This window comes from Mustela putorius, unplaced genomic scaffold (assembly GCF_011764305.1).
Source record: "Mustela putorius furo isolate JIRA1106 unplaced genomic scaffold, ASM1176430v1.1 tig00003834_pilon_pilon_pilon, whole genome shotgun sequence".
Taxonomy (NCBI): Eukaryota; Metazoa; Chordata; class Mammalia; order Carnivora; family Mustelidae; genus Mustela; species Mustela putorius.
In genome coordinates this window covers 127,814,273-127,830,541 of record NW_025421987.1, presented here as the reverse complement: position 1 = coordinate 127,830,541, position 16,269 = coordinate 127,814,273, and the positions used below count along the sequence as shown (strand labels likewise).

At 38.5% G+C, this 16,269-nt stretch overlaps 1 protein-coding gene across 9 annotated transcripts in view; it reads right to left on the bottom strand.

The window, feature by feature from the left end:
* Nucleotides 1-16,269, bottom strand: part of ULK4 (unc-51 like kinase 4) — a 653,086-nt gene that overhangs the window by 595,122 nt on the left and 41,695 nt on the right. For all 9 annotated transcript variants that reach the window (XM_004754228.3, XM_013057115.2, XM_013057114.2 and 6 more), the window contains exon 17: nt 10,626-10,704. In XM_004754228.3, the coding sequence (XP_004754285.1) occupies nt 10,626-10,704 (79 nt within the window). The remainder of the gene's footprint in view (nt 1-10,625; nt 10,705-16,269) is intronic.

Below are 16,269 nucleotides of genomic sequence, written 5' to 3'. Positions count from 1 at the left end.
ACATATGTTAATTTTAAAAAATAGTATATCCTCTTTAGCTTTTATGTACTTTTGCTCTTATATTCTGTCCAGATTTGTTATTGTTATAGGCAAAATCGTTAGCCCACTATAGCTTCTTGACCATTACCAGAACCAGAACTTTACCCCATGTCTGATTTTTAATTTTTCAGTTTGGAAGAAGTATAAATTTATACCACAAACATGAGGAAACTTAAAAAACTGGATATAAGGGCACCTGGGTGGCTCAATGAGTTATGCATCCAACTCTTATTCAGCTCAGATCTCAGGGTCCTGTGATCGAGCCCCACATCAGGCTCTGCACTGAGTGTGGAGCTCACTTCAGATGCTCTCGCTCACCAACTGAAAACAAAGTGCTGAACTGTGTGATTAAAATGCTGTAACTTGAAGTTAAAAACAAACACACACACATGCAAGGATCCCTCTGAAAGAAGGATATTTGATTCTGTAGAAGGAAGGGGTTCTGTGGGTTGAGAACTGAGGAGGAGGGAGGGTCATTGCTGTCTGAGGTATGTTCCACGTGCACCTGTAACTCATTCTAGTAACTCATTTTTTAAGTCCTAACCAAAAAAAGAAAGAAAAAGAAATATTTTCTCCCTCTTCCTTTGCCCCCCCATGCAGTGACAAGTTTATATGGAAGATACTTTTTCCCTTTTCAGAGTTAAAGATTAAAAAAAAAAAAATTGATAATCTTCCTTGCTATCTCCCTATGTAGACAGGTGAGTTGCTCTTTTTTATTTTATTTTTTTTTAATTTCTCCAGTTCCAAATGCCCCTTTTACTAGAAGAAGTAGCCTTTCAATGGTCTTCTTTCCAACTAACTGCTTCAGGAAAACCTCAAGCTTCATCTTCTATTCTTAAATTGTATCAAATCTCAAAACTCTAATAGCAAGAACCACCAGCCCACTTGCCCTGAACAGCCTTAATGTCTTCCATTTCAGATTTTAGTTCTCCCTATTTCTTTTTTTTTTTTTAAGATTTTATTTATTTATTTGACAGACAGAGATCACAAGTAAGCAGAGAGGCAGGCAGAGAGTGAGAGGGGGAAGCAGGCTCACTACTGAGCAGGGAGCCCGATGTGGGGCTCGATCCCAGGACCCTGGGATCATGACCTGAGCCAAAGGCAGAGGCTTTAATCCACTTAGCCACCCAGGCGCCCTTAGTTCTCCCTATTTCTGACTTCTGACAATTTCCCTTATTTCCTTCGACATTCAGCTAAGTATTTTAAAGTCTCTTCATTTTATCCTGCATTTCTAATTTTTTTTTTTTTTTGCTACTGAAGTATTTTCAGATTATGATGAAGAAAAAATGAGAATAAATGTAACATGGAGAAACAGTTTCATATATGTACATAAAACACACCTAAAAATACAGCCAGAAAGTATAAGTATCATCGATTCTTCAAGAAAGTTGTAAGTTCAGTGCCTGGAAGGCTCAGTGGGTTAAGCATCTGCCTTCGCTTCAGCTCATCTTCTCAGGGTCCTGGGATCCAACCCCGCATCTGGCTCCCTGCTCAGCAGGAAGTTTCTTATTCATTCTCTCTCTCTCCCTGTGTGTGTGTGTGTGTGTGTGTGTGTGTGTGTCTGTGTATCTGTGTGTGTGTCTGTGTCTGTGTGTGTGTGTCTCTGTCTCTGTCTCTCTCTCTCTCTCTCTCTCCCGCGGTCTCTCTCTCCCCTTGTCTCTCTCTCTATCCCTGTCTCCCTCTCCCCCACCTCTCCCCTTCTGTCTGTCTGTCTGTCTCTCTCTCTCCCTCTCTCTCAAATAAATAAATCTTTAAAAAAAAAAAAAAAAAGACTGTGGCACATAAGGACCACGGCAGAATACCGCGTGGGCAGCCATGCTAGCAATGAGGTGCTGCAGTACTCACGCCCGCACCACCCCCCTACCCTGGGGTGGGCAGAAGTGGTGCAATTATGTAGCTGAACACTCTGTACCAGGACCTCCACGATATACAGGAGCTCTGTCTCTAAATGCAGTTCAACACATCCTATGTCTAGAGTTCCCAAAGCACGCAATGTTCCGAGAAATCTGTAAGTTAAATAATGCTTCCAATCACCATATATCCACTGCTTAACATAAAATTTAATTCTAAACCCAATTCAGTAGGAGCCTAAATAACACAATGTCCATTTTCTTCAGTCAAGAACTCTTAGGAGTTCTCACTCTTGCACAACTAAATCACAAAATGTGTTTATCCTATCAAAAAAAAGGACATAAAAAGCAAAATAAAGCTTGAAAATTAATTTCAAAAAACAATAACAATGTTGCATAGCATAATGAACTTAGTGATTTTGTTGAGAATGAAAAGAGAAAAAAATAATAGCAATCAATGACAGCTAGTACATCAAGAGGTCATAAACCAAAACTGCCCATTTCAATTTAGAAAAAGGTGAAAACAAAATTGATAATCCATACAAATGTCCTTATTGTATATTTAACATGACAGTTAAAGTGACACTGCCAAGAAGAAACATACCTCAACAATGCAGATATCTGGCATCACCTCTTTTAACAAGGGATCAAAGTAAGTAAAACTAACAGGGGAAATTTGACACTATAGGCTTCCCCCTATGATGAAATATGAAACACCAACATCACCTGTAAGTTCTTACCTGAAAACAAAGTTTAATCTGAATCTAATCAGATTAAGCCTCTTGACCTAAATTACAGTTTATAGGAACTTTAGGGACTAGAAAAACAAAAGGAAAAAAAAAAAAACAGACAAATCCAAAATGTGGAACATTCTACAAGGCAAGTGGCTTGGGGAGTGTCTGGAGGCTCAGTCGGTTAAAGAACTGCCTTTGGCTCAGGTTGAGATCCCAAGATCCTCAGATCAAGTCCCATGTCTGGGCTCCCTGCTCAGTGGAGAGCCTGCTTCTCCCTCTCTCCCTGCTTAGGCGTTCGCTCGCTCTCTAACAAATAAATAAAATACAAAAAAAAAAAAAAAAGTGACTTGCATTCTTTAAGAAACTGATGTTCTAAAAGAAAAATGGGGACAAATCTATAAGAAACATTAGCACAAAAAAAGCCAACAGATTATTAAAATGTAATATATCACAAGCCAAGTGGAGTTTCTTCTAAAAACACAAGGATGATTTAATTTTAGGAATGCCAACTATACCTGTTAATAGAGATACAGAGAAAAACTTTGCCATCACCTTTATAGATGTCCTATAACGAAATTCAACACTCATTCATGTTCAAAATAAAGGAGAACTTGGTAGATCTTGAACAAGATCTTATAGCAAAACCAAGTATTTATGAGAATACAGAATACCGAAAATTCCTTCATTGGTATAAGGATTTTTGCTTTCCATAACTTTAGAAAATCATTTAGATTACCCTCTAAAGTTGAACATATCCAAACACTTTGTCTAGGAATTCTAAATCCTAGGTTGACCCAAAAGAAAGCTGACTTAAGTATATCAAAATGTACATCCAAGAATTACTTATAACAGTCAAATATGAAAAAATACCCAATGTCCATCGCCAGTGGTGTGATATATCCATTTAATGAAAATGAACTACAGGTACCTAAAACAACAAGGGTTCCCCAAACATAACATGGAACAAAATAAGCCAAAGAATACAGGTCATATGGCATGCCTTAAATACAATTCAAAACAGGCACAATGATCATATTATTATGTATTACAGTAATAGTCACCTGTAGAGCAAAGGGAGAGATGAGTAATCACAAGAAGGTATAAGGGGTATTCTGTTGCGCTGGTAATGTTCTATTTCTTGACCCAGTTGGACTTTGGGTTTTTACTTTGTGACAAGTCATTGAGCAGGATATGTATGTTTTGCACACATTTCTGTATATTTGTACCTCTTCAATTAAATAAAAAACATTATTACTTATAAATCAAGAAGCAAGCACAAAGTAATCCCTACTTCCCTAAACCCTAAATATGTAACAAAAATTGAATATATAATTATATATCATTATCAGTCACAGAAATGTAAAGAATTATTCAATCCAAAACTCAGCCCATCTTGAATGGCTATGGTTTAAATGTGGGTCAGAACAAAAACATTCCTTTGAATTTGGCTTAGCAGTCTGTGTATTGTATTGTTAATAAATGATTGGTTTCCTTTCAATGGTCCCCTGAATAGTTATCTATCTAGTAAGTGAAACTTATTTATCTTATATAATGGGATTATGGAGACATTCCATTTACCTACAGAGTTTTCATTGAACTAGAACAGCTTCTGTAATTTCCTTGACAATGTGATTAAAGGTATCACTGTCCTTATCTAATTTAAAATCTGTCCTGATATAGAGAAGTGCAGTCTCCTCCATCTGAGTCAAACTTAGAGGGTTTAATTAAAAAGTAAGTCTGGAACATGCTCCAAATCTGGTCTCATTAAGTTTCTTTATGCACAGGGTCAGTTTATCCAGCAATGAGGTTTCTGGTGGTTGTGGGCCATTTTCTTGATGGTCCCATTTTGTAAATTTTCAGTGAACCAGCGTTGAAATGGGGTCTTGCATTGCATTTAGATAATGTAGGCTCTAAGTCTTTTAATTTCAAACATTTCCCTATAGTGTTTTAGTGCCATCTTTTAAAAACAAATCATCATTTGTTTTAGCCAAAGCTGGAATGTCGGAAATTTTATCCCACCCTCTTGATGTCATTTTGCATGGTCCTTAATCACCTGTATTTCCTGTGAACTGTTTTTGATGCATAGCCTTGATTAGACGCAAGTTCAGTTTTTCAGTCCTTAGCTACTGTTCTCCTTATAGTCACAAGGAGTACATAAGACAATCTATGCAGCAGAACATCAAGAATATTTCTTTAAAATTATTACACATAAGAATCATTATCATTACGGGGGGCGGGTGAGTGTATTATCTAGGAAGATAGGCTTAAGAAGCTGGCTATCTCTTTCAGTACAAAAAATAGAGAATGGGGGACGCCTGGGTGGCTCAGTTGGTTAAGCAGCTGCCTTCGGCTCAGGTCATGATCCCAGCGTCCTGGGATCGAGTCCCACATCGGGCTACTTGCTCCGCAGGGAGCCTGCTTCTCCCTCTGACTCTGCCTTCCACTCTGTCTGCCTGTGCTCGCTCTCACTCTCTCTCTCTCTCTTACAAATAAATAAATAAAATCTTTAAAAAAAAAAAAATAGAGAATGGAATAAATGCTTCTAAATACATCTAGGAGAATATAACTAGCTCTTTTCTGTGGCCACTGGTGATAGAATTAGATGAAAGAGACTTAAATTATACCATCAGGACAGCAAAATAGCTTTCCATCATCTCTTCTCTCCATAACAAATTATACTGCCATATTTCCCTACTATTCTTTTAATCATTTATTAAACCTTTCAACATTGACTCAGGGCCTAAAATACTCGTTGCTCTGCTGACCAGGCACTGTGGGATACAAAGATAAATTATAAAATGAGGTTCTATGCCTTTAAAGTGTCTATAAAATCTTCAGTCACAATGGGAAAAGGGTCCACCAGCAGTAAACCTACGGCCAAAATCAGGATATATCTCACACTTGAGATTTTATTCATGATTTACTGAGAAATATCTATGAACACCCACAATTATGAGTATTACAGAAACTTGGGTCTCCAGAGTTCTGAAGCTAAGATTCACCAATGCACTCCATGTGGTTCTCAAATCCCCTGAAAGGACTATTTTTCTGGATAGGCTGCCAAGGTGTTCATTAATCTCAAATGGCAATAATCGGTAATGGAATAAAATCACGGGCCATGCAGTAAAAAATCCAAAAACCAGGGAAAAGATGTAACACTGGGCTGTATACCTATTAAGCCAGCTTCTTCAAGTTGAAGATACAATCCACTTGTCAAACTTTGTTTCCAGTGTTTGAGTGCCCTCTAGTGGCTGCTTTAATTGTCACAACAGTCCATAGCAGGAATTAAGAATGAAAAAGTGTGAGAAATAACAGAATAGAAGATGGCATCATCAGGAGCACCTGGCACAATTTCAGGTTACTCTGGGAACTTCTCACTATCCAAAGGAACTTAGTTTACAATATGCATAATTCAGAAGTTTCCCAAATAACTCATGACACATTACTGCATTTTTAAAGTAAGTATAATTTCTCCCAAGTTTCATTTCAAATTAATAAAACATCAGCAAACACCCAGAAAAGAACAGTACATGAATGAAGGACACCAGAACCTCAGGAATTAACACCCATCCCTCTCCGAGCGTCAACACAGGCAACATCGAGGATGCAATGTTTAATAAGGAACAGCAACAAGAGTAGGCTAGTATCTTGAAAACACGAGGTACCCAGTCGATAAAGGGAGGGAAGCACGGGCCAAGGAACAACCTGGGTGCACAGAGACAAAGATGCTTCCAGAACTGCCCCCACCAAACACCCTCAGTGACAACAGCAATCACCAGGGGGACAGACCACCAGCATGGAGCCAGGAGTGCGTTGAGCACATCACTCCGGATGACTTACAGGTCCCCAGTTAGTGCAGGGGCTTTCTGCTCAGACCCACAGGAATTCCTACAACAGCACAACGTACTGTCTGCAGTCACCGCCACAGGAAGCCCCAAGCACAAGGACACCACAGGGGTGCAGACCACCTCTCAGTTCCAGTCTTGGCCTCCAGCCTGTCTTCCCAGATTCTGCCACAAGGCACCCCTCACCACCACACCTTCCATGACATCTACCTACATCCGCCTCTCCTTCATGACATCCGGCATCAAGAGGCAAGAATCTTCTAAACAAGAACCTTCACAGCCCCTGGATATTCCTGAATCTATACATCAATCTTTCCCCAGGGAATGTCCTACTGATGTCTAGGACACTGTCCATGATGAGGAGATTCGTTCAGACTTGCTGCTTGATGCCTCAATACTCTTCATAGTGAATTTTAGAATTTATATTGGCTAGACCTGGTTATTAAAGTCTGCCTTCAAATATCACAGCAATCAGCCAATCTGTCAACACTTTGAGATCTAACCAGAAAGCATATATCCAGAATAAAGTCTTTTTTTTTTTTTTTTTTTTTACCACATCTACCACTACAAACCTAGTTGAAGTCACCACCACCCCTCACCTGAACTACTACATACCACTGGCTCTTAGTGTTCTGATTCTACCTTAACCCTGTCCTTGTAACACAGTGATCCTCTTAGAACATAAGCCCTATTAAGGCTCTCTCCCCTGCTCAAATTCCTCTAATGGCTTCCCATCTCATTTGGAATAAAATCCCAGTTCTGACCAGGGCTTACAACAAAGCTTGGGATGACCAAGTCCCTAGCTATCTCAGTAACTTCATCTTCTATGTCCTTCTCCTGAATCTCCCTCTTGCTCAGTTCCAGCTACATCACCTCTGCATTGTTCCTCGAAATATGCCAACCACTTTTCCATCACCAATCTTGTTGTGCACCTGCTATTCACCCTTTCCCCAGCTGAGGGAAATGTCCCCCCACTACACCGACCCCTTCAGGTCTCTGATTGGATGTTCCTCTCCATCTTGGGTTTAGATGACCAACCAATCTAAAATGGTGCCACCACCACCTCATCCTTCCCAAACACCCCTAGTCTACTTTTATCTTTTTCATCGCATTTATCACCGCCCAATGCTACATATCTGCTCATTCTCACTCTTTCCTCACACTAGAACATGGACTCCATCAGAACAGGGATTTTTAGCTCTCTTGCTCAACACTGCACCTTAGTACCTAGAGAGTACCTTGTATATACACAGCCACTGACATATATTTGTCAAACAAGGAACAAGAGAGTATCAATACAATAAAACCGTATCTATGAATTTCTTCTAGAATAAGATAAGAACCTGCCTCAAGTAATGGTCTTCCTGCATGTAATAAATTGCCATGCCCGTAAGAGATACTCAAAAAATGTTCAATTAGTAAAAGAACAGCAATTTGTCTCGCCCTTTCCTATTCCCTTCTCTCCCTTCCAGATCTTCTAAAACAAAGTAGAATTTACTTCCATGCTACCATTAATATTTTCAGAGCATATTTATTCTTTATGAAGAATTCATTCTTTCTAGGTTACATGTCACATTAACAGCTATCATTTGGATTTAAATATTAATGATTCATTGTTTATATTTGCTTCTTTACCTGAAAATTTGATTATAGGGAGCCAGTCAAGTACCTTGCTCAAGTTCAAGTTTTTAGAAATGTTGGTGAAATTAAGACTGAGTCTCTGAATTTCTGAAAAAGTCTTCCTTTTGTCCTCACAAGCAGGCAACAGGGCAGCTGCACAGAGAAATTTAAGGTCACACAATCCCTGAAGTTTTGTTCTATTTCTATTGTTTTCCATATCTTCAGCTTGTAGGGTTACAAGTAAGTTTGTAGGGTTACAAGTAAGTTATATGCAAGTCTAATTTGCTTTTGTTTATAACCTGAGTTTTGGTTTTCTTTTTCTCTTGGTAATTACAAATTTCACCAGTATAGGTCTAAATGTGTACATTTTTTCAATATCTTGCCTGACATTTGGTGAAACCTTTTATCTAAAGATTGAGTCTTTCTTCAGCTCAGAGTGAAATTTTCTTCTATTATTTCTTTCATGAATGTTTGCTTTGATCTAGCCTTGAAATCCCATTATGTTTATCTTAGACAAGTACAGTCCAACAGAAATACAATTCAAACCACAAAGGTAATTTTAATATTTCCAGGAGCCACATCAAAAAATAAAAAGGAAATTAATTGTAATAATGTAATAATTATTACAAATTAATTGTAATAATGTATATATTTGGATACAAATATATCCAAAATATTATCATTTGAAAATGTAATCTATAAAAAGTTTACAGGTGAGATGCTTCCCCCCCATACCCACATACTGAGTCTTCAAAATCTGGTATGTGAGCTCTACTTGAAGCTCATCTCAATTCAGACTATCTGCTTTTCAAAAGCTCAAACGTCATTTTGGGCTAGTGTCTGTCATACCGGACAGCAGAACAGATTTTGTAGTTAATAATTTTTAACTCTTCTCTTTTCATTCTGAATCCTAAAAGAATTCATGCAGATGATTTTCAAATCCACTAACTCAGCTTCCTAAAGTATTCACCCCACTCATTTTGGCACCTATTGAACATTTTAATTCAACGGTCCTATTTTACATCTTCAGGGTCTCACTCTTCATGGCACACTGCTCCTGAGTACTGCTGCCTGTTCTGATTATTTAGGAATGTCCTCTAGAATGTCAGGACTTGTCATAGAATTTTAACTTCTCTTTCATCTCCTAGAGTACCACTCTGTTTCACTGGAAACCCTTCCTCTGAGTCGTCAGAAGAAGCCCCCCAACTTTTGAGCTAAAAGCCTCTCTGCTTAGTGATAGTGCCCTATCTGCTTGGTCTTAGAAAAGTCAAGCTTATACATCTCTGATAGCCAAGTTGGGTACCATCAGGGATTGCTAAGGTCAGAATTCATTCTTTTTGGTCCCATAAAAACAAGAAAAAGGTTAGTCTTAGTGACACAGGGATCTCACAGTTTGCAGTTTGCAGAAAGTAGGGATGGAATTAAGAGCAAAGGAAATGCAGGGACCTTAAATTAACTGTGCATGGCCACTCAGACCAGGGATAACTGGGATGCCATCCCAGCAACTGGCTGGGAAAGCAAAGTTACAGAACATTTTCCATCACTACAGAAAGTTCTACTGGACAATACTTGGCTAAACAAGTCCTCCTCAAGCCCCAACTACCACACCATCAGGTCCTGGTTCTACAAAAACCCCATCTCTTCTTCCCACTTCCTTCTTCCCAAATTCTCCTTCCTTCAGAAGTTCTTGCCCTGGCCTTTACAAGCCTTGGTTCTTTTTGCCTATTTCGACTCTTGACATTCCCCTAGTCCAAGGGGTAAAGGATACTCAGAAAGGCAGTACAATTGTAGCATTCACTTGATGGGACTTAGATTTACTAAACACTTCCCAATAGCAGTATTTTCAAAATATTTCAAAATCTCTTTCAAGCATGCATGGCCATTAAATACTTGGATTGTTGTCCGAAATAACTGACAACTGGTGAGGAAAAAAACATGAAACTCAGGATTGAAAGGATTTTAATTGGAAGTATGAGCTGTGCTTCAACTAGGAAATAAATTAAGTATAATAAAATGTTGAGTGAGCTACAAGAAAACTGGGAATGAGGGTGCCTGGGTGGCTCAGTGGGTTAAGCCGCTGCCTTCGGCTCAGGTCTTGATCTCAGGGTCCTGGGATTGAGTCCCGCATCAGGCTCTCTGCTCAGAAGGGAGCCTGCTTCCTCCTTCTCTCTGCCTGCCTCTCTGCCTACTTGTAATCTCTCTCTGTCAAATAAATAAATAAAATCTTTAAAAAAAAAAAAAAAAGAAAAGAAAAGAAAACTAGGAATGAAATAAGGGTTATCCAAAAATTCCTGAAATAATGATGAATAAAGCCCACAAGCCTTTTAGCTGCACCGTTATCACCTTTAATAACAGAATAGGTTGTAAATGTGCAGCTGTATTTATGCCTAAGGGTCTACTGAGGTTATTTTATAATTGCCACAATTCCACAAAGAAAACTTAAGTGAAGGTCAATGAAAGCTGCATGTTCTAAATTACAAAGTCAAGAACAACCTTTTTTTGTCATTTGTAACATTCCAATAATAAAAGAGAATTACCTCAGTAACCGGTGTATTTTCCTGGAGCTCAGTTGTGTGCGAGGCCAGTAAACCAATCGCCCGAGCAACCTTGGCCCGTCTGTTAATGGAGAAAAATAAACTCTGAAGAAGAGAGTTAGAGACCCAAGTAACTAGCCATAGTTAGTTACATTACACGATTCTAAGCAGTAACGTAAGATCAAAATGAGGCGTGCTAGGATGAGCATTCACTCCCCCACATATATGGCCCTCGTGTACACGAAGGGACAAGAGCAGCAATGCCCTCTGCAGGGGATTGAGTCTAATAGCGACTCAAGCTGAACAAGTTGGGCTTTTGAGGTAGAATGCCAGATAAACTTTATGAAGGACCTTAACCAGAGGAGAAAAAATGTAATGAACCCTTTTACTTCTGGGTACAGCAGTATTTGGCTAAAGGTTAGGTCCCACTTATTAGCAGACCAAGGGTTTTATTCATAAGTGATAAAAAATAACAGAACAGTTAAATAAATATTTATATTTCCACTTTCATAGAAATTTTTTACAATCTTTGATCTTACAAATATTGTTCCAAAAACTACTAGTTTTAGTGAGGTGTTTCTGTATCATTATTCAACAGAAAATAAGGTCAATAAATTATTACATACCATTTTCAGATGATTTGCAAAAGTTCAATCAAAAGATTTTTTTAATTGGAGAAAATAGTTGGACATGTGAGTTGATGAGAACTGTATTTTTTTTTTTAAGCACTGTATTCATATTGATGCTTGCATGCTCTCTGGGCTAATCAGTGTGTATATCAGCCAGAAAGTCTCTTAACTTTTCAGGTTCTTAACTACACAGGACCCATGGAGGGAAACAAATCAGACTCCAAGAAGGACCACAGGAAAGTATTCATGTTATCAGAACTCTAACACACAGACATCATTCTTACAGATTTCAAATCTCATAACATTTACAAATTAAAGAAGTCCTAGGCATTTGTATGACGAGCATCCTGCCTCTAAATAAAAAACATTACACTGTTACTTAAATTTTAATTCCAGTGTACTTCAAGCAGTGTTACAGAAGTTTCAGGTGTACAATATAGTGATTGGGCCAGTCTGCTCCTTCACCCCCGTCACCGGTTTCACCCATCCCCCCCAACCCACCTCCTCTCTGGTAACCATCAGTTTGTTCTCTATAGTTAACAGTCTGGTTTCTGGTTTGGTTGTTTTTTTCCCCTTTAATTCCATATATGAGTGAAATCATATGGTTTTTGTCTTTCTCTGGCTGAGTTATTTTGCTTACATCATACTCTCCAGCTCCATCCATATTGTCGTAAATGGCAAGATTCCATTCTTTATGGTTGAATGATATCGCATTATATCTTCTTTATCCATTCACCTATCGATATACACTTGGGCTGCTTCTACAGTTTGACTACTGTAAATAATGCTACAAAATACATAAGGGTGCATGTATCCCTTTGAGTTAGTGTTTTTGTATTCTTTGGTAAATACTCAGTAGTGATTACTGGATCATATGGTAGTTCTATTTTTAATTTTTTGAGGAACCTCCACACTATTTTCCACAGTGGCTACACCAGTTTGCGTTCCCACCAACAGTGTAAGAGGGTTCCTTTTTCTCCACATCCTCATCAGCACTGGTCTCTTGTTGATTTTAGCCATTCTGACAAGTGTGAGGGGATAGGTCACTAGTTTTGATTTGCATTTCCCTGATCGTCAGTGATGCTGAACATCTCTTCATGTGTCTGCTGTCACGTCAAGGTCTTCTTTGGAGAAATGTCTAGGTCTTCTGCCCATTTTATTAGATTATTTGTTTTCTATGTCTTGAGTTATGTAAGACATAGATCATTTGCAAATATCTTCTCCCATTCCATAAGATGTCTTTTAGTTTTGTTTCCTTCGCTGTGGAAACAGCGATGTAATCCCAAGAGTTTATTTTTCCTTTTATTTCCCTTGCCTCAGGAGACATCTAGAAAAATGTTGCTATGGCTATGTCCGAGTCATCACTGCCTATGCTCACTTCTAGGATTTTGAGGGTTTCAGGTCCCACATGTAAGCCCTTATTCCATTTTGAGGTTACTTTTGTATTTGGTGTAAGAAAGTAGTCCAGTTTCATTGTTTTGCATGTGTCTTTCCAGTTTTCCCCAACACCATGTGTTGAAAAGATGGTCTTAACAAGATTATTCTTTAAAAGTGATCATTTTGGGGCACCTGGGTGGCTCAGTTGGTTAAAGCCTCTGCCTTCAACTCAGGTCATGATCCCAGGGTCGTGGGATCAAGCCCCACATCGGGCTCTTTGCTCAGCAAGGATCCTGCTTTGTCTTCTCTCTCTGCCTGCCTCTCTGCCTACTTGTGACCTCTGTTTGTCAAATAAATAAAGTCAACGAAGGCAAGGCCTTGGTACTGCTCACTAATGCCAACATCAAGAGAGTCCCTTGCATCAAGTAGGCCCTGAATAAACAGAACATCGACATCAAATATAAGGTAACTAAACACCTTAGTAGGAAAGGAGTGACTGTATCACTGCATGAGGTCAAAGAAAGTAGAACAGGGTTTTCAATATGAACTTCAAGAAAAGAATTTTAGGCTAACATCACTAAATGAGAAAAAATAAATAAATAAAAGTGAGCATTTTGAAAAAGATTTGGTAGGACATTGGACCAAAAAGTTATAAGAAAAAGCACCTCATCACTGCTCTGCCACTGACCCATTTTGTGACCACAGCCAAGTGAATTATGCTTCAATTTCCACATGCATGCAATTTCAAGGGATAGATGGATTAACTACAAAAAAATTTTTTTTATAATGATAAAACACTATCAAAAACTGACTACTGGGGTGCCTGGGTGGCTCAGTGTGTTAAGCCTCTGCCTTCGACTCAGGTCATGATCTCAGGGTCCTGGGATCGAGCCCCGCATCGGGCTCTCTGCTCAGCAGGGAGCCTGCTTCTGTCCCCCCCCCCCCTGCCTCCCTACCTGCCTACTTGTGATCTCTCTGTCAAATAAATAAATATAAAAAAACTAAAAAAAAAAAAAAAACCTGACTACTGAACTAGAGGATGCAAGGCAAAAACTTATCTTGGTTCTAGGGCAAATCCAAATGTACTTCCAAACACTAACTTGTTTTTTTCTATGTACGAAAGTAAATACTGTCTACAATACTTACTCAACTAAAAGAAAAATGTATTACAACATTAATTTCAAGATTAATTTCTCCAATCTCAGCAGATACAATCCCTATCAGAACAAGAGATGACACACTATCTTAACATTCTTAGTTTTAAATTATGAAATATTTAATAAAAACCTCTCAGTTTATACCAAATACTTACATACAACTACATCCTATATATGATTCCCTCAAAAAAGACTTCTCATAAACAGCTTTCCTCTTAAATGTCACCACTTCGGATGTCCCTAGTGTCCTGTTACACTGTACCTCAGAAGTGTCCCCATATTCATGACATTATGCAAAACTGCACTGGCCAATAACCTTCATGCAGTGACAGATAGGTTCTATATCTACACTATTCAAGAGAGTATCCATTGGTCACATGTGACTATTTAACACTTAAAATAGAGCTGGTACAAGTTAAGAATGTTTTGTGGAATTACTTTGAAATTTAAATTTTAATAACCACATACAGCTAGAGGCTACGTTAGACAGAGTAGATCTAAAAGTACTTCCTTCTTCATGTGTTTACTTGTTTATTATCTGTTCCCCCACCAGCCTAGAAAGCCAACGAAGGCAAGGCCTTGGTACTGCTCACTAATGCCAACATCAAGAGAGTCCCTTGCATCAAGTAGGCCCTGAATAAACAGAACATCGACATCAAATATAAGGTAACTAAACACCTTAGTAGGAAAGGAGTGGCTATATCACTGCATGAGGTCAAAGAAAGTAGAACAGGGTTTTCAATATGAACCTCAAAAAAAGAATTTTAGGCTAACATCACTAAATGAGAAAAAGATTCCTTGTAACTAAAAGCAGTATAAACTACAAAGGGTATTACTACATACCATGTAACAAAGAAGTGGAAGTATACCCTAGAGTAGTGGGAAACTTCAACCAACTTCTTTTCCAAGCAGGGCAAGGAGGCTACAGTGAATACATATGTACAAGCATTCAGATGCCTCACAACACTAGACTTCATCAAGGTTCACTACAAAGTTACAGTCATCAAGACAGTGTGGTATTAACAAAGAACAAAAGGATCAATGAAACAGAACAAAGGACTAAGAAATAGACTCACATTAACACACTTAAAGGATCTTTGACAAAGAAGCTAAGGCAATACAATGGAGCAAAGATGGTCTTTTCAACAAATTATGCTAATATACATGCAAAAAAAAAAAAGAATCTGGAAACAGATCTTACTCACTTTATAAAAATACAAAATAGATCAAAGACCTAAGAGTAAGATGTCAAAGTATAAAACTGCTTGAAGGTAACATAGGAGAAAAAAATCTACATAACCTCAGGTGTGGCAAGGACTTTTTAGATACAACCACCAAAGGTACAGTCCATAAAAGAAATAAATAACCTGAACGTTATCTAAAAAAAAACTTCTATGGGCACCTGGATGGCTCAGTTGGTTAAATGACTGCCTTCAGCTCAGGTCATGATCCCAGGGTCCTGGAGCCCTGCATCATGCTCCCTGCTCAGAGGGGAACCTGCTTCTCCCTCTCCCTGCCACTCCCCCCTGCTTATACTCTCTCTTAAAAGAAAGAAAGAAAGATTTCTATTCTGTGAAAGATAACATAAGGAAAATGAAAAGACAAGCTACTGAGTGGAAGAAGATATTTACCAAAGGCATACCTGATATAAGACTGTCTTTCACAATATACAAAAACCTCTAAAACTCAGTAAGAAAACAACCAAATGAAAAAATGAGCCAAAGATCTTAACAGATACCCCAGCAAAAAAGACAAACAGATGGCAAATACACATATGAGAAAACACTCCACATCATATGTCACCAGGGAAATGCAAATTAAAACAATATACTACTAAACCCAATTAAGTATGGCCAAATTCCAAAACACTGACAACACCAAATGTTAGCAAGGCTATGGAGCAACAGGAACTCTCATTCATTGTTGAAGGGAACGCAACATAGTATAGCCACTTTGGAGGACAGTTTGAAAGTTTCTTACAAAATTAAACATACTCCTACTAAACAATCCAGCAATCCTACTCCTTGGGCCTTACCCAAAGGAGTTGAAAGCATATGTCCACACGGTGTTTACAGCAGTTTTATTCATAAATGCTAAACTTGGCAACAACCAGGGGGTCCTTCAGTATGTGAACAAACTGTGGTACATGTAGACGAGGAGATATCTGGCACTAAAAAGAAATGAGCTGTCAAGCTATGAAAAGAGATGGAGGAACCTTAAATGCCTATTACTGAGTGAAAGAAGCCAATCCTGAGGATACATATTGTAGGATCCCATTATTGTAGGATTACCAGTAGGGCATTCTGGAAAAGGTGAAACGATGGAGAAAGTAAAATTTCAGTGATTGTCAGAGGGATGAATAGGCAGAGCACAAATTTTTAGGGCAATGAAAATATTCCATACAATAAGGACAATACAGGTCATAATGCATTTGTCCAAGCCCATGGAATGTATAAACCAAGATTAAACTATAAACTATGAACT